We start from the raw sequence: 26,760 nt of genomic DNA, 5'->3' as shown, positions 1-26,760 counted from the left end.
TCTTACATGAACACAACTAAAGGAACAATATGTAATGCATACTGATTAAAATTCATACCTTCTTCCATTTAATATTCAGGATGTTCAGCCTATCAGAAATATTCTCTCTTTCCTGAGGCCCAATGCTTGAAAATACCTCTGCTTCTTTTCTGTTTAGCCACTTCAGTTTCTCTCCTTGTATATCCATTTCCTTAATCAGTCCCTAAATGGGTAAAGACAGTGTTACGTATTCATTTAATACCTTATATTCAGGTCGGTATGTATGGGTCAAATTGTAAGAGCACAGAAAAATCACAGTAAATGGTATTGCTGAGCAAAATTCAATGAAGATTTATTCTGAAAAGCAAGTTCCAGGTCCTGTGGCTGCAAAAACATAAGCAACCAACATTTAATGCCATAGAATAAACCATAATCGGGTTACAGAATAAACCATAATTTTATTAATCATAACACATGACATATTAAGCTAAAACAATATCTATCTATCTATCTATCTATCTATCTATCTATCTATCTATCTATCTATCTATCTATCTTATAGTTTAGCAATGACATGGAAATCATGTTTATGCATGAGACTACAGCTTATGCTTTGGATCCAGTGGAACCAACAGATACTTTGAGCATTCCTAAACATTATCGAACAACAACAAAAGGAACATGATACAATAAATAAAAACTCAAAAATGCTTAATATTTTTAAAGTTACTTGCCATTAATTCTTGCAAATTCTCTTCATGGCTGATTGAAGGTTTCTCATCCTGGGAATTTTCTACATTTTCCACCCAGCAACTAATTTCTTCTAGTTTTTGTGTGAAATCCATTAATTGCTGATTTTTTCCTTTCAGTCTGAATCAAAACCCCCAAGGTGGAATACAAAACAAAATCAATATAAATATTGAAACAAATGTAAAAGCAAAATATTCTAGCTACAGCTCACTAAGAGGCATAGAAAGGATACACTAGAATATTAAAAACAAGATTTAGTGAAGCATGTGCCTTAATGGCACAAATTTCATAGGTCATTTCCATTTGTTTTCCAGAAAAATGATTTCATGTAAAAAAGTCTTCAAATGTAGGCCTTAATCTTTAAAATACATTTTCCCTGCAATACAGTGGTACCTCTACTTACGAACGCCCCTACTTACGAAATTTTCGAGATACGATCAGCTCCGGCCCCAAAAATTTACCTCTACTTACGAATTTGCCTCGACTTACGAGCCATTTTCCGCCCGTTCCACGTGGTCCGCGCCCATTTTTCCGCCCGTTCCACGTGGTCCGAAGCCATTTTCCGCCCGTTCCACGTGGTCCGCAGCCATTTTTCCGCCCGTTCCACGTGGTCTGCGGCCATTTTCCGCCCGTTCCACGTGATCTGCGGCCGTTTTTCCAACCCTGACACGTGGTCCGCGGCCATTTTTTCCGCCCTGACGCGTGGTCAGCGGCCGTTTTTACACCCCTGACGCGTGGTCCGCAGACGCCAGAACAGATTAACGGTAATTACATTGAACGTTATGGGAAAATTTACTTCGACTTGCGACCAACTCAACTTGCGATCAGAGTCATGGAATTACGGATTAAGTTCGTAAGTAGAGGTACCACTGTACTTTGTATTTTCAACGTAATATCCTTATGGAAAAATTCAGTGAATTGACATACTGCCTTCCATCAGATTAAGCACATTTATAAAATCTATATTAATATAGTTTTGATATTACTGTATATGAGCAAGACAATATATAGGGGAAATTGACTTTATAGTACCTATTGTTTAGGTTTTATTTTGAAGGGGAAATAGTTTTCAATTTCAGTGCTTTCTAGCATACATGTATTAACATCTAACTTCACATAAACTGATTTAGTTGGATTTTGTTCATTTTGGATGGAAGACTTTTTCAAACTTATTAACCATATGCCTATTAAGAAGCATTCAAGGAAATTTCCAACAGTCATTAATAAAATGCAATTTCAGAACATCCCTTCTTCAGTTGTAACACTCCGAAGTAAACAAAAAAATCATGTAAGTTAATGATCAATTCCTTGTTTCAAAGCAGGGAAAATATAGAACAACTGCATGTTATATTATATTACATATTATATAAAATATTAATATATCATCAATATTATAATTAATATAAGCTTTATATATTATATTATATTATATTATATTATATTATATTATATTATATTATATTATATTATATTATATTATATTATATTAATAGTAACAGCTATGAAGCTAGGAAGTTGCCTTAGGAAATCTTAGGATATAACAGTTTTCTCTTCATGAAAATCCAGAAAGATATCTCCAAATTTTAAAGAAATTTATCTCCAAGATTTCTACTAATATATCTTCAAATCCTGAGGAGTCCAGTTACCTCTGTTGCCTTTCCATGATTTCAACACTGATGGTTTTCCAGCGTTTATACAGCCCAGCTAGTTTTTCTTTCAGGAAGCTTCCATCTGTATTGGAAAGTTTCTGGATTATTTCTTCTCCTGTTCTATTCAGTGCTGAAAAACTGACCTGATGGCTGCTGATTCCCTCTTCAAGTTCCTGTTGAAAATGCATATATATATATATACATTTAAAGCTGAATATTGTCGCCTACCCAACATGACACTGATATATCTGGGGAAAAAATGATTGGTTGCTCAGTTCTTAAAGAGACAGATTATACCTCACCTTTAAGTAATTGATTAGGTATCGATTAAGTGATTATCAAAAGTTGACAATTACGGTATATTTAAGAATATCTACCAAACACAAATGGTGCAGAACTGAACCAGTGTGAAGGCTTGGACCCCTAAAATAATTAGAATATATATGCCTATCCTTAAGATACTGGACCTATATTTAAAAAGAAAAATGCTGCCTTTTATTTTGGAGTGGTGGAATGAAATGAAAATAACATATTGCATTCATTGTCTCAAACAGATATTCTGCCTAGTCTTTGAAGATTTCAACTAGGCTAATTAAGGACAGTGTTCCCATACTCTGCAGATATAATAAAAGCCCCAAGGAAACAGAAGGAAGTCAAGGAAAGTCAGACTCAAAGCTTCAAATATTCTTAACACCCAAAGAAAGCATTTACTGTCAACAGAACTCACTTTATTTACTTATTTATATATAATTTTGACTGATTATCTTTCATCAAGTTGTTGTCAACTCTTAGCGACCACATAGATTTTCTCCATGATTTTTTATTGATACACATACACGTACACACACACAAACACACGCAGAAAGATACATGCATATAGATTTGCTTAGGGCACAATTATAAAGCACACTAGATAGATCTTAACACTTTTTGCACAAAATTAAATAAGAAATTACATCACGGAAACAATACAGTTAATTTAACTTTAGTTTTCCAAAGAAAATGACTCACATCTTAAAAATAAGATCTTAAAGATCTTCAAACAATGTTTTAAAGTAAGATTTTTTTTCTTTAAATTTTAAATTGGTGTTCACATTGAAACCAAACAAAAAGTTTGATTATTTAACAGTCAGAGAAGATTGGAATTAGATGATATTCAACAAAAGGATATATATATATATATATATAAAAAACATATTCATATGTCATATTTCCTTTATGTGGCTTCTATTTGGGTTTCAGTTTTGACCCAGAATATCTGTATCAGCTGTTACATCTGCTGCAAGAAGATGGCTTCCTGGCAACTGCTGTTTGTGCACCTGGACTGGACCTCCTGTTCTTTAATATATGTGGGGTTGCTTTTAAAAAACACTGAGAAGCACCACCTAGTAGTAAGGACCATCAGTTTGGGTCCCAGGTGTCCCTTACTGCGAAGGGCTGCCTATTTGCTTCTAAGCAAAGCCCAATATACTGTTTCTTCTCTTCAATTCTCTCAAGTATTAAATTTGAGTTTCTAATATTTCAAAGACCTTTTCCTCTAATACAAATGCACTCTCCCTCTCACTCACACACAAACTTCATCTCCGCAAAATAAAGATACTGCCCTAAATTTCATTTGAGGTGAACGATACAGTTGCCTCTACTAGGAGCAAGACTTTCTCAGCAGCAGATTTAATGCTTGCTCTAGAACAGCAGGACTTAAATCCTAGTAAGCGTGTTTAGTATAGTGCCCCTCCCAAAATGAAATGAGATCACTGGCTTCTTTACTTCTTAAACTCACTATATTTGTTTTATCGACATCTTTGGAAACTACGTAAATAATTTCTCAATACAATTCATGTGGTTTATTTTTATTTGTTTTAAATAGGGCTGTGCAACGCATTCAAGCAAAGTGTGATGACACAACCTTCCCCTTGAAACGCAAAGGCAGCCCCTTTGATTTAATGGCAGTCTCCACAGAAGTGTTATCAGTGCACATAGAGTACATGCACAAACCCTTGAAGCAACTGCACTGAGCTTTGCAGGCAGCACCAATAATACACTTTGCAAAGCAGCCCTTCAAATGTTTTGCACAAGTCCTAGCTGCCGACATTACATAACATGACAATTGCTACTTGCTTCTACGACAAAACTAGAATTAAAGGCTCTAACTCAAGTGGTGGGCTTAATACCCAGTAATCGGTTACCTGTTGGTGTATTTTGGCTTTTTCTATGTCCAGGCTGCCATCTGGAGAGTGGCCTTCAGCCAGCAACCCTTCTGCTTCTGTCAGCCACTGTGAGAGATCATTCAAATCGCAATGGAACTGTCTCCACTCCTCTACAGACTTATCAAAACAACTGAATGGAATAAGAACAGGAGAAAAATGCGAACAATATTTCAAAAGTAGAACAAGATAATCTTGCACTACAGAATGCATACATGGTAAGCCTGCAAAACAGAATGTGCGTGTGAGTGCGTGTGCATATGTAGAAGACAACAGATGCAATCTTGGCAGATAATTTGGTTTATTGTGTGTAAAGCAAAGATACTTAAAGACCAACTTTAAAGGAAGCACTATTTGTAGTTTTGATCCATCCATTTATAATTTCTATCATTTCAAACTCATATAAAAACAGAAAGAGAGTGCATAAGCATACAAGCAACCTACACAAGATTTAATTCCTACTCAAAATCAGTTTGCCTACTTTGAAGCAAATGTACCAAGACCAACTATAACTTTGGGACACATGAATCATAATCAGCTAGTTCTGCAAACCGAAACTCCAGGAAAAAAAATCAATTTTACAGATTCAGCCACAGAGTTGACCCTTGTTCATTCCCCATACAGCTAAATTTCAGATAAAAATTAAAATGAATATGTGAATGTATGAATATTTATGCAGCACATTTTTCCAAGTGCAATCCAAACATGAGATGTCAGCCACTTCAGAGCAGTGATGCAATTTGCCAGATTTCCAGGCAAATGGTAACAAGCTAAAACTAGACAGTGATCCCAATAATCACCAAAACCAGAAAATGTCGTCTTCTTCAAAAAGAAAGCCTTCTACTATAGCAAGCAGGCTGATCAATGGAGTGTTTCAGTGTATCTGCTATTACCCCTTTCCAGGAAACAATACTAGAGATAGGTGCCCATGACTGATATCAAGAGACACTTTGTCTGGCTCCACAGGATCTAAAAGAAAATTCTTCTCAACGCTACCTGATAAGGCAAGCAACTGATATGCCTCCATTACAATTTCCAATCTGCCTTACCAGAAAGCATCAAGATAGTTTCCCCTCTTATTCTTCCACCTCCTCCTATAATTTTGTGTTAGATGTACTGCTTAGCCAACCATCAGCTGAGACAGCTTCAGTACTTGGCTGGTTTCTTTTTTAATTTGAGGGAAGGCCTTTCCTTCCCAAGAATTTTTAAGTAAGCTAGTGAAGACAGGAAGAATGTGAGCATAGCAACTCCAGTATTTGCTCCATCTGTCCCCCCACTTCTGCTTCATAAGGAGTATTGTGAAGTACTTCTTCATTCATTCCAGGGGAACTACTTTACCAGTCATAAGTGTCCACTGCTTGGCAAGAAAAAGAACACAGGAAGGAGGGGAAAAAGATCCTTCCTGATATTAGCTATCAATTAAGGAGAGGAAGCAGAGCAACTGGGGGGGGGGGAGTGGACAACCCCACTGTAACAAGAGGAGAAACTGCAGGAAAGCCTTGAGGATATCTTGCCTAGAGACACCTAATTGTTCCACCTAATTGTTCCACTGCTCCAGGGGGGAAAAGGAGACATTACAATTTTCAGGTCATTACGGCAGAAAAAAACGATTCTTCCTGTAACAATTTCTGCAACAAAACATTCCTAACAAGGAAAAATAGGAGGACATTTGTATTCCACATAGAAAACACAATATATATTGTTTAGAGATATATTTCTATTCCCAGTTGTGGGGTATAGCTACAACTGAGCCAAACTGTTTTTGTGCCCCAAGCTGGCAGGAGAACCCTTCTGTATTACAAAAGACTTATTCATACCAGTCTTGGCTTTAAAATCTTGGCTTTAAAGAAGCCTACTTACTTTTAAGTACAATGCAAAATAAGGTACATTATTTATGAGTTTCAAGAACTGCCTTACCCTCCAATAAATCAGCTAGGAAATCTGTTGTATTTCACCAATTAACTGTGAAGTTTAATTTTTCTTTTAAATGGGAACGTTTGCCTGCTTAATTGTTAATTTAATAAGATAATTGGAGTTTCCAAATAAATGATGGGGCTTCAAATCTAGTCACAGCACAAACGTCTGCAAGTACTGAGGAGGAATTTTTTCTAATGCCTGAAGTGCACAAAGAGTGATATTACCCCAAACTGTTTTCGAAAACAGGCTCAAATGGTGATGCGATTCTATAGATGTTGCCTTCATAACTATAGGGAACAAGATTGAAAGTGCAATTAAAAGAGTATAGATTCCTATACTCTCATGAAATAATTGGCCCAAATTCTTGTGACTTTAACAGAAATGCTAGTAAACAGAGGTCTCAGCTGCCTAGAATTTCTCTTAGCAAAAAAACACAAAACAAAAAGACAATCTTCTGTTGTAGCAAATGTTGAAAGACACAGACAGAAATGTCTAAGATGCAGCAACTGGTTTGCTTTGTAATTTGCAGAGACAAACAGGCTGAGGACAAAGGAGTCAAGGTTTTTCTCCCCTCAAGTCTATTCATAGTCATGAACATGATGCCATTTTAATTTTCATGCTTAATATATGGTTTCCTCGTGCCTCCTGACTTAACCGTTCTGGGATCCCTGCTTGCTAGCATACACTTGTCATTTGCTAAGTAACTTTGGCAAATAAATAATGTTTTATAAATAACGTTTTAAAATGTTACCCTGTTTACGTCCAAGCTTAGCACAGATAGTTTATATTGCAGAAAGGGTGGAGCTATAACATGCCTACTCCCTGAGTTATTTTCTTCTCCACTGCCTAACTCATCACATTTTCTTGGTAAAAAATTGTAAGCACAAAACATAGGCAGTCTTTTACTTACCATTTACGGTCATTGTACATTCTATTAATTCTATCCCATTCTGCATTAAGTTGGGTTAATGAATCTTCTATTTGAACAGCTTCAGGTCCAGATGCTTCTAGTATAACATCAGGTTGCTTTTCATGAATAACTGCAATCTGATCCTCCAATTTATCCAACATATCTTTTATATTCTGTAATACGGTAAAACAAAAATACCAGGCAGAATTAGCATCCCCTCAAGGATAAATGCCAGCTGGAAAAATAGAGCCTGATTAGATGGCAAAAAACATCAGTATATGTATTTACATCTTTCATCACTTGGCTTATGGCTTAGAATGATGCACACACGTAAGTCATAAATGTTTGGATGCTTTTGCTTCAGCATGATGTCTGAAGCCATCCATTACAACTCAATGCTATGAGCAAACTAGATCATTAAAGCTAAAACAAAAACAAGAGTTAACAGTAATGGTCTTAGTGATTTTGGAAGCCAGACCATGTCTCCCAGATTAGAGAGTATATTAAGAATGAAATGGAAGAATCCAGTAATGAGAAGTGCAATCTTAGCCTTATAGGATACAGGATGTGCATCCTTATAAGTGTGTGTGTGTGTGTGTGTGTGTGTGTGTATAAATGTGTGTATTAGTATTGTTTGATCTGGCCCAATACAACTTTCTAATAACTTACTTCACAATGGTCTATCTAATTTCTTCCCATTCATTTTTGAGCTATTATGTTGCTTTTTAAAAAGATCAGTGTTTAGTTTTAGTAAATGAAATAATTTATATGTCCTGAATCTAAGAAGTGATTGGATTGGTGATGATTCTAGAAAAATTAGGCAGAGATGGCTATAAATCAAGACATAACAAGGCTGAACCAGTTTTTTAAAGTCAGAAAGTATCTTGAAATGTATTATTATGTACCAGAGTTTAAAAAATTATTGAGAAGAATGTTAATGGTCTTTTAATCCTAGTATTAGATTTAAGTTTCTAGTACCTTTAATGAATCTTCTTGAGTAGAAAAATCTTCATAGATTGCTGAATGAAGTTCTGGAGCATTTAGCAAGAGCTCAGCATCAGCTATAACCAGCAAAATCTTGTTAATTTCAACAAGGTATTCTGCAGGGAATGGAGATTCCCTGATCACTGATGAATGAGGCCCTTGAATCCTCTGTGGGGTTTCCTAAAGCAAAATAAGCTTCAGTTAATTAATTCTTTAAAACTAACCTTATTATAAAAATAAAACAAAGGTTCATTTATTTGCATTTCCATTATATTCTAACCTTAAGATATAATTCTATTTTTAATTAAATAATTCTTCAGATGGTGCTACGTTATAATTACAAGGAAGTATTTCCGCTGTGGCTAGATCAGTGAATTAATTCCTCTTATCATTTTGCTTAGCTTCTAAATATATCCTACGTAAATCAATAAATAAGAAAGTATATAATATTATGAAGCAATATTCCAATCAAGCAATGATATCCTTTTCCAGTTAAGGAGCTCCAGTTACATTTTAAAAAAAAAAAGGGGAAAAGATTATCTCCACCTATACACCCCACATGTTCAGGATTCTGGATACCTTCTGAAATGTATATATATATACACATTCTGATCATCTTTAGGTAATACAAAGACTCATATACACTTCAAGACCTATTACAACAGTACTTACATCCAAAGGAGTCTTTCTTTAAACAAGTACCTTCCAGATGTTTTGGGACCAGAGTTTCCAGTTCACTAAGTGGCTTTTCAGAATACTACAGTGGTCACAGGACAAGGACCTATTTATATATCCACCCATAGTATATGAACCAAGTATTCATTGCATATTTATGAGGAAGAGATTGCAAGCCTATTATTTAGTCCCCAAAAGAATACATTTGGAAATATTACTATTGAAATCAGTGGATTCCCTTAAGTTATATAGTCTAGTAAATTGGGATAAAAAATTAAACTAAATACATTTCACAAATACTTTCTCAGTAGTATCAAATAAAAATTTCCATTCTTATTTAAATACATAACATTAAAATGAATGCATAAGGAAATCCAAAATAACATATACCAAATGCCTTCTGTGTAAGGTCTTACATTTCATTTTATTTTATTAAAATATTACATTTTCATAATAAAACTAATGAAAATTCATTGATCAATATGCATTTGGATCTGTTGTTCAATGTTTGCATGTGATTCCAAATATCAATCCTACCTCTGCCTGAATGCATCTAGCAAATGTAGAAAGTTATGATTAATCTATGATAGCAAAAAAGTAGCACTTTTGAGGCCAACACTTTTATTTAAGGCTTAAGCTGATGCCAAGGAACTCCATCTGCACAACTATTCTGTCTTCCCCTCCCCTCCCCATCCCAAGGTATTTAAATCCCACATCAGTCAAGCTACTTCACGCATCTGACAAAATGAGCTGCAGTTCATTAAAGCTTATGCCTTAAATAAAATTGTTAGTTTCAAAAGCTGCTACCAAACTCTGTCTGAATTTTGGCTAGCAAATGTTAGTTTACTTTTCATTTCCATTTTTAAATCAATTTTGCTCTTTTAGTTGTTTCTGACTTGTAGTAAGTACATAATTAAAATACTGTCATCCTCTGTCTCCATGCCACTTCAATGATACTTGAAAAGAAGCAAATCACATAGTAATATCACCAACACTGTGATTCACCAGTGCTCTATCTAGCTAACCGCTTCTTTGGTTAACAGAACAGACTGGAGATATAATATTAGGGGGCTCCTATACCATAGCTACTAATGAAAGGATTAGATCTCAAATTAAGCACTTTGAATCATGGCTCCCGTAGCATGCGTGACCCTATCCCTTTTTAGGGTGTGATTTCTGGAGAGCCAAGTTTTATAACATTATAAACGTTATCTAATTGTAGATTTGGAAGCCCAGATACTGGTAATAAACAATAATAGACGCTAACCTTTATGCCATGGCTTTTGAGCTTCCAGGAGTATCTGGCTAACAGCTGTGGGAAATATAACACTGGAGGTGATGGATCTTACCCTGATCCCACAAGGTCATTCATTCAACAAGATACATAGTTATGGCTTCTATTAATTAACATTGCATCTTACCTTTCCTGCAAGGAGTTCAGATTAGCTAGAAATGGTTGCTAGATAAAATAGAGGCAATGAACTAGATAAAAATCTCCAATTGGCACATTTCTAAAATGTGGTCAGTCAAATCCTGGCACAAAAAAAGTGATTTATTTGTTTTCTGAATTACATTGTTGGAGTCCACTGCAGAATGAAGGTCATTAAGATCCCCAATAGTAAAATCTTAGACAGTTGCAATATTGATCAATTGTTTGGCACAGTGTAGGTGACAAACAGGAAAGATTAATGATAAACTCAAACCCCTGGTCAAGGTTCAATTCAGAACGTAAGGGAAAAAATATAATTTATTAGATCCCTTGAAATAAAATGCCTTTGAAACAGAAAAGAAAGTTGGGACAATCAAGAGTCTGTGTGTGTGTGAGAGAGAGAGAGAGAAAGAGAGAGAGAGAGAACACGCACACACACACTTCAACTGGGAGATACCAAGATAATAATAAAAACTTTGGGTGGCTTCACATATACTTCAACTTAACAGATGAATTCTTTACATTTCTGTAAATGTAAAGGACATTCCCTGATATTCAAGGGAATGGAAATCAGGACAATGTCCCTGCCTTATCTAATTCTAATTCTAATTAAGTCACTTTTGGATAGCAAATTATCTGTATTGCCCACTTTGTGTAATTGATCTTCAAATCAATGAAGAATGGAGGTGACCCACTCTTATCCTTCAGCTAAGCAATTTTTAATACTTATCCTAAAAGAGGAGGGTTTTAACATTTAACCTAACATTTATGGGACTTTTGGAGAGTTGAGCTCTGCAGAATAAAGTAATCAGAGGCCAGACAAAAATGGATACTTTTCGGAATAATTATTCATCTTTTCTCAGTGAGCCAATAGATACTACATCTCAATATATACTCCCACTGTTCTTCAAAGAGGGGTTCCATGCAATTCCACTCCTTTCATAGGAACTAAATACTCCAGAGTTCAGAACAATATCCAGAAAGACAGGAAATGGACAAGTAACAAAACATACATTGTGATGAAATGTCATAAATCCCATAACTTATATACCTGCAGCTGATATTGGGATGCAAGTACAAAATGCCACGGTTTGTATTGTTATGTTGCAGTGCCCATTTTCAACATGATTTTTTAAATGAAAGTTGATGGGTCTTCCCCAACTTGCATCTGCCAGTTGTGTGGTCTTCAATTCCCAGAATTTTCATCAATGGCCACACCGGTTGACACATTCTAAAAGTTGAAGTCCACACATTTGAAAGATGCTCCCAAGTTGGGGAAGTCTCCCTTAAACACACGTGATGCAAATCACTCAAGACCAATTATTTTTCTTAAACGTCCTTGAGGATCACAACTTATGTGGGGTTTTCTAATTTAATAGGACTGGTGGGCCATCTATACAACAGTAGCAACACTGAAGAAAGAAACATTCAGCACATTCTTTCCGTGCTACTTTCCTGATCAAAATCACCTCTTTCCAGGCTCCTGTTAGCCCCATAGAAAGAAAATGCATATAGCTACTGTCAAATAGAGCATTATTATTCTATATTACACAGGATTCATTTTAAGATTTTAACATTCCTTTATCTCATCCTCAATTGGTTTTAGATTTACAAGTTACAGAAGAGTCATAAAAATATTAATTTAATTATAAAGCTCCATAACCAATAATGCAAAAGGATTTGACAGATTGCCTAATACACAAGCCTGTCCAAAAAATTACTTACTGCTCCACAAGGCTCATTACATAAATAAACGTAAAACAAATCCTATGGCAGACTAAGGATCTGAAAAAAGTGGATCCATTAGAAACAGAAAATGAAAAGTCATTGTATATATGTTTGAATTATTGAAAGAGCTCTTTAAAGTAGTTATCAACATCTTCTCAGCAGGTAGGAATCTCTCTCCTAAATCACTATTACAATCAATAATATTTTCAAAAATATGTGACTCATTGGTAAACAGTATAAAATCCAAACAAAAATACTATAAATAGTGTCTTTTCAGGGATTCATTTGAACTAAGGCTTATCCAACCTCTTAATTACCAAAACCTAGCTAAAACTTACCTCTTTTCTATGGTCATAATCAGTTGGGAGTATCTTTGAATGTATGAAGAAGATGGGTGAAGATTTGGACCAATTCATGGAAGTCATGGGGGTCAGTGGCAATGAGTTTTGGTGGCAGTGTGAACTCCTTGTGCAGTTTGTTGAACACTGGGAGAAGTGGCAGCTGGACTAGATGGGGCAGGTTTCCAGTCCAGCATGGCACTGCTTAGGTTATGGTCTTATGTCTAGTTAAAGATGAGCTTTAGAAAGCTTTTATAATCCACGCTTGCTTCCTATTATAGGCCAATGTATTTCATGTCCATGGGGGACAGGAAATCCATATAGCTCAGTTCTAGAAATGTTCAATTATTCAGTAATTCTGAGGTGATTGTAATGTCTTCCTATTAGCTTCTGAGCCCAATTTAAAGTACTAGTTATTACTTATAAAGCCCTGTACAGCATACTACCAGGTTGTATCAATCACAGTTTTGATTTGCCATAGTTAACCCTATCTGTCTGGTTCAGACATTCTGGCAAGGCCGTTAAAAGTAATTTCTTTATTCGAGGTTCATAAGACTTGGAGAAGGCAAGTATGTTACCCCCAGAGTAAGCTAATTAGTCAAAGGGGGGAACAGTATTCTTATCCTTATCAAAGTAAAAATCATTAGTTTGGAACTGAATTGGCAAGTTATTATATTACTAGCAACACAAAGCAGGTGGTCCTTATGCAACCTAAGCATGATAGATTTCAAGTCATAATTCCCAGACAGCATGTCAAAATAATAAGTTGAGGTCCATCCTATCTGGAAGTACCAGTTTGGAAAGACTGGGCTAGACAGTGGGAACTATTAGGAACAAAATTACTGAAAAATTATATAACTCGATGGTTCACAGTAAAAGCGATTTACCTTTATTTTCTCCTCTTCTGCTTCTTGAATGCCAGAAAGACATGTATCTGTTTCACTGAGCCACTGCAAGTGACTCTCTGGTTCCATCTGATATTGAGTAAATGAGGGTGAAAGTTCAGCCACCTGCCTCCTTTGTAATGACCGAAGCTCCTACAGCCCGAAAGGAAGGATCGTAAAATTAATACTAGAAAGGAACAGGTAAAAAGGTGGATTATATATATCTCATGGACAAGAGTGAGCTTCTTCAGGTATCTTTAAGGCTACAGTGGAGAGAAGGAGGAAGCCATGTCTAAGACAATGTAGTCTTACTGTACAGCAATGCTACTTTCACTGACCTTTACGCTGCTTTGCTTGGTCTGCAGAAGGAGGAGCTGCAAACGGATTTTTTCTCTCTGGTTATCTTCCATGAGCTGCTGTAACAGATGCTCACCTTTTTGCAGAACCTCCTCAATTTGGGCTCTTTCTTCATCCAGCTACAATTTTAAAAGCACAAGATATATTTTCAGGAATAATTGAGGCAACTGGCTTTTGTTACTCCCAAAGAGTAAGACTGTACAGGAAAACATGTATAACACGGTTGTGCATGCTATACATGCTTCAAAAACTATTCAGAAAAAGTCCTGCAGACCTCACACAAGCACAGCATCTCTCTGCTATTCATTGGAGGAACCATGCACAAGATTGAAAAAAAAAAAAGGGTATCACTACTTTAAAGCAGTCACCTTTTTCTGGACTGGCACAAAAACAGAGAGGTGCTGTGTTTGCATGAGTTTTGAAGTACTTCCTCAGAATCAGCTTTGAAGAATGCAGAACTCTAATGTATATTAGAGTTTTATCCTGTGTAAAGAATCAGTGAATTCATATTTTGCTGTGAATTCTTAGGTCACTGTAATCACTGACTTTGCAACATGTAGTTGTGTGGCAAAACAAAATGAACAGCCTTTAGTGAAGATACCAGACATTAAAATAATAATCTAATCTAATCTAATACTAATTTTCTGTATCTATATTTATATCTCCTCCTCCCTTTGTTGCAGAAGTAGCTTCCTAAGCCTTAGACTATAAGGCATTGATACAGCAACTCTTGCCCATTCCAGCACTGTCCAGGAGGAACAACAGCAGCTAGGGGAAAATCACTGTTGAACGTCTCCTACCCAGCCTATGCTTCCAGTATAATAGATGTAGTGCAGAAAGAAGACATGCTGCAAATTCTGCCAAGGGCTTGGAATGACAAGAAAGCATTTGAAAAAGGATGAGTTTCCAAAAGCATGATTTCAAGTATGACACAACCATACATTTTATCATAATTAAACAAGACAACCCCTTGCACATGTAGAACTGAATGGATAAAGTCATCAGGAAGACAGCAACAGTGAAACAGCTGATACAAGCAAGATCAATATTTATGGCATGCAGCAAGTGAATTACAATGTTGCCAATAGGCCTCTAGGTCACGGGACTCCAGATTAAAAGTCATGCCTGGGAAAAAGAAAGAAAGAAAGAAAGAAAGAAAGAAAGAAAGAAAGAAAGAAAGAAAGAAAGAAAGAAAGAAAGAAAGAAAGAAAGAAAGAAAGAAAGAAAGAAAGAAAGAAAGAAAGAAAGAAAGAAAGAAAGAAAGAAAGACAGACAGACAGACAGACAGACAGACAGACAGAAAGAAAGAAAGAAAGAAAGAAAGAAAGAAAGAAAGAAAGAAAAGGTAAGGACCAGTGTAAGGTAAGGATCAGTGTGGCCAGAACACGGCCACACAGCCCAGAAGACCCACACCAGTGATCAGTGTAATAGTTCGTTTTAACATGAAGTTCTCCAACCTTTTCATCATCTTCTTTTGATTCCATGTGCTTTTCCACTATCTTCAGCATTTCCTGTATCTCACATTCAAATTTATCAAGGTCTTTAGAAGCCACTGCAATTCCACAGAGCTCCTGCTTAGCAAACCTTTTATGAACGTCCTGATTGAACAGCATCTGACACACACAAACACAGCACGCGCACTTATCAGTTAGTCAATGTATTTGTATACATATCACGTAACTGCAACAGTACAGTTGTAAATGAATAAAACCCCTATAGGATTTCTCTTCCCCAAAACTGATGCTAAGAAATTATCTTTTGTGGAGAGCTTGTAGGCTAGTATAGAACAAAATTACGTGTAAATAAGTTGATTCACCAAAACCCCCAGAATATATATGCTGAGAAGAAAAAGAAAGTAAGTTTTGGAGCAGTATGTCATTTTAAAATTTGAACATTAAATAGGTATCTTCTTTCTTTTTCTTGTTTAAAAAATATTGTTGAAGAGGTAGAGCTGTCTCACTGAAAGGTAGTTCTCGTTTAATAACTGCCTTGTACAGTGTGATGTTGTACAGTGAATGTTCACACTTACGATGGTGTTGAAAAAGTAACTTTGTGACCAATCCTTGCATTTATGACCTTCGCAGGTCCGTAAAGCAAAGGAAAGGTGAAGTAAAATTGTAAAATTGTGACATTTCACTTAGTGACCGCTTTGCTTAACCACTGAGTTGCCAGTCCCAACTGCAGTTGCTAAACGAGGACTACCTATATATTTTTGTCCTTATCCAACAATGTGCAGCCCTCAGTAGTTAAGAAAAGCCCTTCTCCAACCAGATAATCTCCTAAAAAAATGCAAGAAGCCAAATGACCAATGAAATATTAGAAAGCGGTTCCCTTCGACAAAATATAATGCAGTAGCGTGCATTTCACAGATATGTTAAGAGAAATAAAAATCAGCAATATAAATGTAAAAATAGACCAGTAGATATGCTTTGGGACCAGGAAGTCTTCTATACTCACCTTAGCACTTCTGATGTGTTGTGATACCTTTTCAAAGTTCCTATTCAGTTCAGCCAGTTTGGGTTCTACAAGCTCATGACATGATACACCACGACTGTTCATCAGCATAACAGCTTGGTCACGCACATTATCAACTCTGAGACTAACATCATCCAATTCTGATGTTAGACGCTATGAATGAAAACAAACAAACAAAAAAATCAACCCCACAGGTTTATTGTTTAGATCACAGTAGGATAAAAAAGGGAGGAAGAGAAGCAAGGCAGAAATCAACCTCAAAAACTGGCAGACTTTCATTTGGATCCAAAAATATGCTGTCTAAGCCACATCAGTAAAAATTCAATTTTGCTACCTTCACTGTCTCCTCTTTCTTGTTGGCTGGCTTTTTCTCAATCTCATCCAACAGAGCTTCAGCTTGGTATAGCCAAGTGCTTATGTGGGCAACATTCTCATCAAAAATCTCCAGTTGACTTTGGTGGTTCTGTAAAGGAAAGATGAAGATAAATCAGTGAAAACATACCTTAAATGTCAATAAAGTACAGTTATTTTAACAGAAAACATTCACAGCAGTCAGTCAACATCACTTTCATTTGTTTTTCAGCTACCTTAGTGCCAAGATCTATGAATAATTTGTTGCTTATTTATTATAATTTAGTCATTAAATTTATATCTCATTTTCCTCCCAAAGCTGAAGATAGCATACAGAGTATTCCCTCCAGCAATTTTTTTTACAACAAAAACCTTTGTAGAGCAGGTTGAACTTAAAGAGAATAACTAAGGCAAGGTAAGGTAAGAGAAATCTGAGAAGGGGAGGCACATTCAGAGTTGCAAAACTGGTGTCAACCCTTCCAGGTAGACCAAACTTGAACTCCAAAGTCATAAATACTAAAACTACTTTGATTATAAGGTTACAGTAACAGAATCTTGCAACTCTGAAAGTGCCTCCCCCCCCCCCCCCCGCCTTGATCCTAAAGAGAACTAGGGAGGATCAAGTCTGAGACATTTTCTCAAATTCCATTTCAGCTCTGGGCTCCGATTTCTCTTATCTAAGAGTTGCCTTGGCTGCAGCTTTTCCTCAAGGTTATTCTCACAGCCCATTACACCCATTTCAGTTTTTAAGACTGGTAAAAGCAACTTAATATGAATAATGATTGCACAGATAATGAATACAGTTTATTTTAATAAACTTCAAAGAATATTTCCATGAGTCCTCTTATGTAATAATTACTTTTAAGGTATTTATTACTGGGCTAATGCTTCAAAGCAATGGTTTTGCTACTTCTTGAACATGGAGTAAGAAGCAAAGCTATCTAATTGTTCAATACATTTACTGTTTCTTGAAAAGCTATCAAATTTTGTCGTCTGACACATTTTTCCATTTAATAGGTCAGCCTTCCCCAACTAAATACATTCCAGAGGTATCGTTCCAGATGGCCTGGCCATGGGACATTCAAATTTAACATATCTGAGAGGTGTTCAGTTGACCTTACAGGAAATTTGACATTTTTAATCACTTCCTACTTCTAGAGTAAGACGACCATCATCAGTGCATATTACCCTATTAAATTATACACAGATAACTGATTCTAAAGTCTACAGACATCCAAATTTACCATTTGCAGTGTCAGCTTACCAGAAGTGTATTGCACCAATCTTCTGTCCAGGTTCGGACTCTACTCCACCCAGCATTAAGAACACAGAGTTTTTCCTCCAGAGGAGCCTCACTTCCATCCACTAAGGCCTGCAGGGCAGCACTGCTTTCTGTGACATTGTTCAAATCGACTTTCTTCCTCTCCAATTCTCTCAGCACATTCTAGAAGGCAACAGGAACTATTAATGGAACAGAATAAAATTTCTCAAGGTGGCAGAACCAAAAATGATATCAATGGCTTGGTTTCTATCTTGACCAGTTTGCCCACTTAGTGACATAAAACTGTAATGAGCAAGTTGATATATGATGCCCAAAGGAATCCAAAGCAATGGATCTTCTAAAACCCAGGAGTGTCTTAGCAGCCACAGAACAGAAAATCTTCAAAGAAATATTAGCACTAGCTTAATTCTATTCCATGAAAAAAAGGGACCTTACCTTTTAAATCCTTACTTCTGTAAAAATATAAGCTTGCTTAAAAGTATGGTAATATTAAAACAACACCTCAGTAACAGGTAAGATTATTTTTTAAATTCTCTATTTGTTTTAATTACATCCTGCAATTGATTTTGCAAAATCTATTATGATGTGTCATAATAATACAAACTGAAGTTATTATGCAATCTGATAATAAAGATAATAAAGTGCATTCCTTACTTCATAAAGCTTTTTTTAAAAAATTTGGGGAACTACATATCTTTCAAGGGGAATCATTAAGATTTCTTTTGAGGGGATATATATTTTTCATAAACTGGAAAAATCATTTTTTATATTTTTCACTATAACTTAAATGTTCTTATAATAGTTTAAGTAGCTATTTACTAATAAAGCAGTCTCACTTTTTAAAATTATACTTATTTTAACTGAGAAGGATTTATGCAATGAGTATTCTAATGCAACAGTAAACAATGATTTAGTCTTACAAATCTTTTGCTCATATAGTCTTTTTGCTTCCCCCTCTGTTATTTGCTACAATTAGAATTTCCAGTTCTAGTTAACAGCAAATAAATGTCCAGCCAATTATGATTTGAAACTATCACATTCCTGTAAACCAAGATCATGCTATAGCCTGAAATACTGCTTTGAGGACAAAGTATGTATTCCAAGAATATTATTTCTATCAGATTTGGACTACATGGACAGCTATGGTTTGCTGCTTAATAATCATCAGAGGTTTCCAATCCCAATCCAAAAAGAAGGAAGGAATTACATAAACGTGGCATTCAAGAATGTTTAATAATATCAAATCCATTTAATTCTAGAGTTCTTTTCAAGAACCCCCAAGCTTCTTCTCACATGCATATTTTTTACGGTAAGTATACACATTTTTCCCAGGATATAATTCTCCTTGTAGGAATAACACGCAGAAGGATTCCTACAACTTCCTATTTTAATGGGCAGCCACTTGGTACCTTTTTTCACTTTGGATTATACAACTACTAATTCATGCATGTTCTTTGTTCTGAAGAAACAATACACAGTATTATTATATAGTTTCACATTCAACATTAGTTCCAGGCGCACAAACCTCCTCCTAGCAGGCTAATGACATTTTGCACTCAATTAGTCAAAGAACTGACTAACCATGACATTTTTAAAACAGCAATCAATAATTAAAACAAGCAATTACATTCAAAAAGCCAACAGCTGCATTACATTAATAGAAAAAGAAGTACAGAGCCTTGGATCTGATAACTTTTTAATTCTGTTGGTAGAATTCAGCTGTTTGAAATAGCAAAAAGTTTCAAAATATCTACAAATGACCAAACAAGTGAGTGAAGTCTCTCTTGAGTTGAGCTCAGCCTCTAGTGACCTCTTTGTTGTTTCTGAGCCATAACAGATAAGTGGTTTGCTATATCCTTCCACCAAGATGTGTTTCTAGTTCTCAGTCTACTCTATAGCCATAGTAGCTTCCCATGCAAATACTAACCAGAAACCTAACATTCTTAAGATCAGACTAAGTTTCTAGGAGCTCCTACCTGCTTATTTAAAGGTGCTAAATCATCCACATCAACTCTGGAAAACATAGTTGGAGATAGGATATGCCTAAAAACTATGTGTTCATAGCTTAATACATAAGGATTTACCATATAGTCTGTATATCATATAATTTTACTGTATTTTAATTAATATTTATTGTTTTTATGTAAACCGCCCAGATTCGCTTCCTAGTGAGATGGGCGGTGACCAAATTTGAAATATAAATAAATAAAATATCATATAATAAATTACCTGGTTGAATTTTAAATGGGTTTCAAGTACTCTTTTAAGCTAGAACATTTTTAAAATGGAAACAGATTAGCACTTTTTATCCTTGCCCATAAATTCTCAAGATGTAACAGAACACAAATATTCAGCTGCTTGAATTGCAACTAACCCTTTGTGAAATTCTCTCCTTTACTCTCAGAGTGGCTTCACATCTAGCTGCTGATCCTTCAGTACTTGTTAGTAATTAAATCTCATCTAGATCCATGCAAACATCTTCAAAAGCTCTCTCTAACCTTACTACCTCTACCATGGTTCACAAAAGCAGAGGAATAAACAACAGAAACCCAAATAATCAGGTACAAATATAATGATTTTTGAACCTGAGATAGAGGAAGAAATGCCAAAGATTCTCCTCATCATGATCCGCACTATTAGACCTGTTCCAACAATCTGCTGTAAAACTTACATCCATTTCTTCTAAAGTCTTAATATAATAAATGCACAACGAGCAGCAATTAAATGAGTAGCATGCATATTATAGAATTGCTTTCTTAAAAAAAAATTGACATACAATAGAATATTTTTTCCCTATAACAAGAGGAACAGAAAAGAAGATAAAGCTAAATTACTTGCAGGAAGTCTGGAATTCCCTGCAATATTCAAAATGACATGTTTGGATGCAATATAGTTGCAGATAGTTTCCCCATAAAACCAGAAGCAAAACCAGAGACAAGTGGGGGCCGATGAGTGAAACAGAGAGACAGAATTTCAGGGCCAATTCTACAGGATTTGAAATCATTGAATCCACTATCATCTGCTGGATTCAAATATTATTTATTGAATAAATACTTAAGGTTTGGGGTTGGGCTCCAAAATAAAAATGTTAATTTTTGTCCACAACTGCTTCAAAGACAAAACAGAAAGGATATTTTGTTCAATAATAACAATGATAACAACAATACGTACAACAGTAAGTATCAAGATGGGATGGAAACAAAGAAGGCTAAGGTGCAGCCTGCTTACCTTAGCCCAAGCAATCTCAGTGTCCAGATCAGAAAGCAAACTTTCTGAAGTGGACTTGTGCACCAGTTCGGCTTCTGTCACCTCTAACCATTTGGACAAGGAGAAGGAGACTTCCTTGAATTTGCACGAGAGCTGCAATGCTTGTTCTAGATCTTGTTTCCCTTCTGTGACCTGTTTTTTAAACAAGCATGTAAAAGAAAGAGCACCACTTCAAGAACAGAGAATAAGAATTAAGAAAACATATTCAATATCAATATCATCATCATCATCATCCCACATCCTCTATTTTGGCTATGGCTACTTGCCCCTGAGGAGAATCCGTCCTCATCAATCAACCAAATCTCTGAAGGCAAATGGAGAAGGAAAAAGCATTCAATGACAATTCTACAGGACAGATGGAATCATGCAGGAAAAGACGGAAGAAACCACCCCTTACATCATTTATTATATTTTATTTTCCAAAAATACAGTATATATGCTTTTTATTTTATCAAATCTCAAAACAGCTTAGAGCGGAGTGACTCTCTCAATAAGCCTGGACTACATCTCTCATCAACCACAACTACCTGCTAATAGAATTGGTGTGGAAAGCCACATATTTCCATCTCTGATTTAAAACATTATAGATTCTCATCACAGATTTAATTTGGCAACAGTAAATAATCCAAAGCCAGTGGAGCTCACATAATATTTAATTAAATAGTTGAAATTCAGCTCAAGTGGGTTTTACACAGTGAAACAAAACTGTACATACGAAAGACTCACCTGTGCTCCCAAATCATTATAAAGAAATTTCAGCGCTGTGAGTTGTTCATCCATGCTTTTGGGGTTGTCTGTCTGTTGTTTCTGTACAATCTGCCTTCCCGTTTTGATCACCGTCTCCACTTCAAGCTTTACTTCACTTAGGGTCTTATAGAGTTTCTAGAGCCAGGATACCATATATTTTTATTAACACTTCACCTTACTGGGTTTAATTTTACTTTTCAGTAACCATCAGAATTTAATCACACTATCATTCTTCTCAATTATTGCCTTTATAGGGCAAGAGACATGTTAATGTCTGATGGTGCTTGCTCACAAGCACTTCCTTCTTCAATCCCCTTATGCATACTAAATCCACATTCCATTTGGTGCCCAGTTTGCCATGGTAAGTTATGACAAGCATTAACTAGAGCTAGATTCAAAATAGTCAGAAATCCATTCTGAACAATGGTTTCTATTTAGAAAATAAACCAAAAAAAATGCCATGGACATCATAGCAAACAGAGGTTACCACGAAGAAAGAATGGTAGATAGCATGGCAGCTTAGGGGCAAAAGAGAAGGGAAAGGGGGGGGGGAAGACTGCTCAAATTTCCACCATAATCAAAGACTGGTAATGATGTCTGAATACAGCTGAAGTGCAATGAAATACTTCAACATTACTTTGACCCCACTGCTAAGACTTGGCTCATTTCTTTCTGACTTAAACTGATCACAGTTTAATGAGGGAGTTCGTGTTTGCAATACAGAAACGTCCAGACAGGTTTGAAAAAATCATGCCTGAAATCTTGGACAGTCACTGCTAGGCTAAATGGACAATGAGTCTGCTAGTTTTCTGTACTGATAAGACTCTACATCAACCTTGTCTCCAGGTGCCATTAAAATGAAGAATAAAATCTTGCTCTTAGGGCATGCACTACTCTGATAATATGAGTGAAAACCACATTCTTTGGATACTTTTATCTCAGTGCATAAATAAAAAAGTCTTCCTTTCATCCAAGCTATCTGCCACTGCTGTGAATATTGACTGTCAGGCTGCAGGAATGTTCACTGCCATGGAGGTAAAGAAGCAAACAAAGTTTCATAGACAGAAATTAAGAAACTTCAGTCATAGCTTTATATTACCATGCACTTATCAAAGTGAAATTGAATGATATCTGGATCAATATCCTTCACATCCAAGATATGGAGTTCAACCTTTACACTATCCAGAACTCGTTTACAATCCAGCATACGTTGCTCAAAATTCGCTGGTTTCTGGAACAGCTGATACTTTGTGGATACCTCCCGGAGTTTTCTCTGTTTATGTAAGAAAGCAAACATTTCTGATTTTGACACATTCACACACACAGAGTAAAAAAATCTTTCTATTAACTGATCTTCTTATTTAATTTCTATCTTACCTTTCTAGTTCAGCATCTCTTTCTTCCTTTTTTACATCATTATGCCCCTGGACTTCTCTCCTTGTAACCATACTTCCCAACATTATCCCTCTTCTCTAACCTATGAAATAACTTCTCTCTAAATTTGAGATCCTTCTCTTTTCCACTTAAACATGACAGTCATCCCCTCAAAAACAAAACAAAAAAAGCCACCAAGAAGCCTTGTCTTGGTCCACATTTGGGGACTTTCAAAGGCACAGTGTTTTCCAAATTTTCTTCACTTCTGTCAGCCCCAAAGCACAAAATCAGGCATGTAACACCATGAACTAATCACTTCTCCCTCTAGCTATCTAATCAGAGAACTCACAAAATGGGACTTAAACAGTATCTCATGTCCTGAATTTATAATAACTCCCAGAGTATCAAAAATCTTCTTGCTTGAATGGATTCTTCATCTTCAATTAGTACTGCCTTTTTTTCCTTCTACCTTTCAAAATCAATGCTATGAAGTGTGCCACTTAATTCTTCATCAACTCCAAACTCAACCCTTCTACCTGGTTTCTATTTGCTATGGTCCACTGAACCTTTCTCACAAAACCAAAGCTGATCTTCCTACCACGAAAATCTAAATGCCTCTGTTTGGATCTTACTCTTCACAATCTGTGCTTTGAAATAGCTACTTTCCCCTTCCTTCTCTTTACACCTATAGGGGACTGATCTGGCACCTATACTTAGTTTTCTAGAGCCACCAGAGGCTACTTCAGGCTAGCTAATCAAATGCCATGATATTGGTAGCATCTTCTCTTCACACACTTTCCCTACCCATTTGTTATGCTAATATCCATTCTGTTGGACAGACACAGATTCTTCAAGTCCTCCCTCCCCCCCTCCCTCTCTCTCTCTCTCTCTCACATTTTGTACAAAGACATTGGGCAAAGGATGCTAATTATTATTAAAATGCTTAACAATTGCCCAAGGGAGTAAGAAAAGTTATTATAGCTTATTTTTCACAACTAGGAACCTTCAGAAGTATGAAGGGTTATCCTACTTTTACAAATTTATGCCTGTGGGAGTCAAAAAGAGGACAAATGTAAGTAGTGAAGCTGGAGAAAATGAAACTGAAGAATAAAAGTGACAAACACATTAAACTTTATGCTATGTAAAATTGTCACAGTTTCAATTCACAAAATTACACTTGAAAGTAACACAACAATTCTAACACTGGGAAACTAATTAACACAGTGGGAAAAATCTTGATTCACATTAAGATCTTTGATTCTGCGAGTTCTACTATCCTTACCTGAATGTTTCTCTTGCTCTACCAAATGCTTTTCTTGGTCTTCGAATGCCTGGAACTAGTTTCCAGAATGCCTGCATGACACTGCTTCTCTAACATATTAAGTCCTGTTCTTGAAACAATGGCAAATTCTCTCCCACTTTATCCTTGCCTTCTCCCCATTTCCCACACTGAGTGGAAACTAAGGCTACTTATTATAACTTTATATTATTATTGTTATTGTGTTATTGTTAATAACATCATTGTCATCAAGATGAAAGCAGTGATGGGGACTTTCAGTTATTGTCATACAATTTAATGAATGACACAGGATTCTACTATGTGCATGGATGTGAGCAACATGGCACCTGCTATGCTCCTAGATAGTGTCACTGTTTCCAAAATTTTAAAAATATAATTCAAAATGTCAGAAAACTTGTGAGACAGCCAAATTACATGCTTGCATGCAAATTTATGAGATGTGAAACATTTTATATATATCTGCCACCTGAACATGTTGCTGACTAATGGCATGTACCAAGTACAATTTATTTTATGGGAATTATAGTTCCCATAAAAATGCCTACTATAAGTCTGGAAATTATTCAAAGCATTATAAATTTCTCAGCAGTAGGAGGGAACTCTTCTTTCTGCAGTTTTCCCAACGAAACAAACATATTCAAACCAAGATCAATTTAAAATTCCATTATATCAATTAATTACCAAGTCTCAATTTTTTAAAAAACACGTGACCTAGGGTTATTTTTCTTTTTAATTATGCCTTAGTGCTTGATCTCAGTCATCAAAACAAAGATGAAAATGGCAATTCTTTTCAATATTTACCTGCAAGACATCCAAATGAGTCCCACCACGAGAAGATCGGCACTCTGGTGAAGGTGGCATCAAAGAATAGACATTCTTTTTAAGCTCTTCCAAGGTGGACTCATGAGCAGCAATCTCAGCTTGGATTTTCTGCCAAGTCATTCATTATAGAAGAGGGGGAAAACAGGACATAGCAGTCTGACTACCAATAAATCATACGACTGAAGTCTATTATAAAGGCTACAACATCCACATCACTCATGCTGATTTCTGTGATAGACTGTTTATTTCAAAGTAATGAGATCTATTATTGAAGGTCCTCCAGTGCACTGTCACACCATCAGATATCTCTTCATAGAGCAAGCATTCCTTTCATTATCCTACAACTCAAAAACCATGTTACAAAAGTTTTTTTTCTTTTTCTTTTAAATTGAAAATACCTGTGCCTCTTGAGGCATTTGGAAGGCATCTATTCTATTGGTCAAATAGGATGTTAACTGCCTATCCAAATCCTTCAAGCTTTCCTGAAGAACCTGCAACATGTGCTCAGTTTCCCGCATCATCTGAAGTTGTTGCTCCAAAGAAATCTGCCTGCTGACGGCCTAAGGGGAGACAAAGGAATAAGTTGCATGAAAACTTTAGAACTTATATACATAAACCTAAATATAAATATGAAAATAGTAAATCAGAGTTGCATACACCACGTTGTTATTTTCTGGTTGTCAACAGGGCAATCAAATATTACTTTCTTATGGTCATGGGATACCTGCTGAAATTCAGAGATTCCTAGCATGGCAACTTCATATAGAAGCACTGACTTCAGTTATTAACTTCTGTTATCAAAACATATGGAAGTTTCCAGAGGAAATATTAATACAGTTGAAATCACAATGGGATCTAACAATCTCCATACAGAACAACAGTTTCAAAATGACTATCAGTTCAGCTCTTTGTCCCTTGGCAAGATCCTCTGGTCCTGTATCTTCCAGGGTCAAAATGTTGCCCTCATTCCAAGGCAGCAGGTAAACTGTTGTTTTAAAACTACTACGGCTTTATTCCTTATTTTGTAATTTTGAGAGCACTCTTAGAAATCTGCTTATTATACTTTAATCCTTTTTAAAATATAAAATCAGACGTTCAGTCATTTTACACATTTTTATGGGACAGGACTTTGTTGGGAGAGATCAGTTACCTTAATTATAGTAATCATTATTTAAAATTGCATTTCCAAACTGTTAATTTTTTTCTTTTTTGTTTGTTTGAGGAATGGACAATGTAACTCGATGACTTGGCATTATCATTTTGCTTCTCACCTATACAAAAACATGGAGTCCACTAAGCTGAATCTGGCTCTGTACACTTTCAGTCAAGAATTCACTC

General features: G+C 35.9%; 1 protein-coding gene across 4 annotated transcripts in view; it reads right to left on the bottom strand.

Annotated features, from left to right (window-relative positions):
• The window catches only part of UTRN (utrophin), a 366,404-nt gene that overhangs the window by 229,430 nt on the left and 110,214 nt on the right, over window positions 1-26,760 (bottom strand). For 3 of the 4 annotated variants that reach the window (XM_088141718.1, XM_088141704.1, XM_088141707.1), the window contains 17 exons: window positions 25,821-25,982; window positions 25,402-25,530; window positions 23,026-23,199; window positions 21,906-22,061; window positions 21,141-21,311; window positions 17,895-18,074; window positions 16,614-16,742; window positions 16,262-16,432; window positions 15,262-15,417; window positions 13,786-13,923; window positions 13,451-13,600; window positions 8,388-8,573; window positions 7,410-7,582; window positions 4,565-4,715; window positions 2,376-2,551; window positions 714-849; window positions 59-202 (listed from right to left, as the gene is read on the bottom strand). In XM_088141718.1, coding sequence (XP_087997844.1) covers window positions 59-202; window positions 714-849; window positions 2,376-2,551; window positions 4,565-4,715; window positions 7,410-7,582; window positions 8,388-8,573; window positions 13,451-13,600; window positions 13,786-13,923; window positions 15,262-15,417; window positions 16,262-16,432; window positions 16,614-16,742; window positions 17,895-18,074; window positions 21,141-21,311; window positions 21,906-22,061; window positions 23,026-23,199; window positions 25,402-25,530; window positions 25,821-25,982 — 2,682 coding nt within the window. The remainder of the gene's footprint in view (window positions 1-58; window positions 203-713; window positions 850-2,375; window positions 2,552-4,564; window positions 4,716-7,409; window positions 7,583-8,387; window positions 8,574-13,450; window positions 13,601-13,785; window positions 13,924-15,261; window positions 15,418-16,261; window positions 16,433-16,613; window positions 16,743-17,894; window positions 18,075-21,140; window positions 21,312-21,905; window positions 22,062-23,025; window positions 23,200-25,401; window positions 25,531-25,820; window positions 25,983-26,760) is intronic. The other variant, XM_088141714.1, reaches the window with a different exon arrangement.

The sequence above is a fragment of the Python bivittatus genome, unplaced genomic scaffold, assembly GCF_059951505.1.
Source record: "Python bivittatus isolate LINGU-HERP-01145 unplaced genomic scaffold, Pbiv_v1 ctg000020_np1212, whole genome shotgun sequence".
Taxonomy (NCBI): Eukaryota; Metazoa; Chordata; class Lepidosauria; order Squamata; family Pythonidae; genus Python; species Python bivittatus.
The sequence above is the reverse complement of the archived record's forward strand: the minus strand, read 5'-3'. Positions and strand labels throughout refer to the sequence as shown.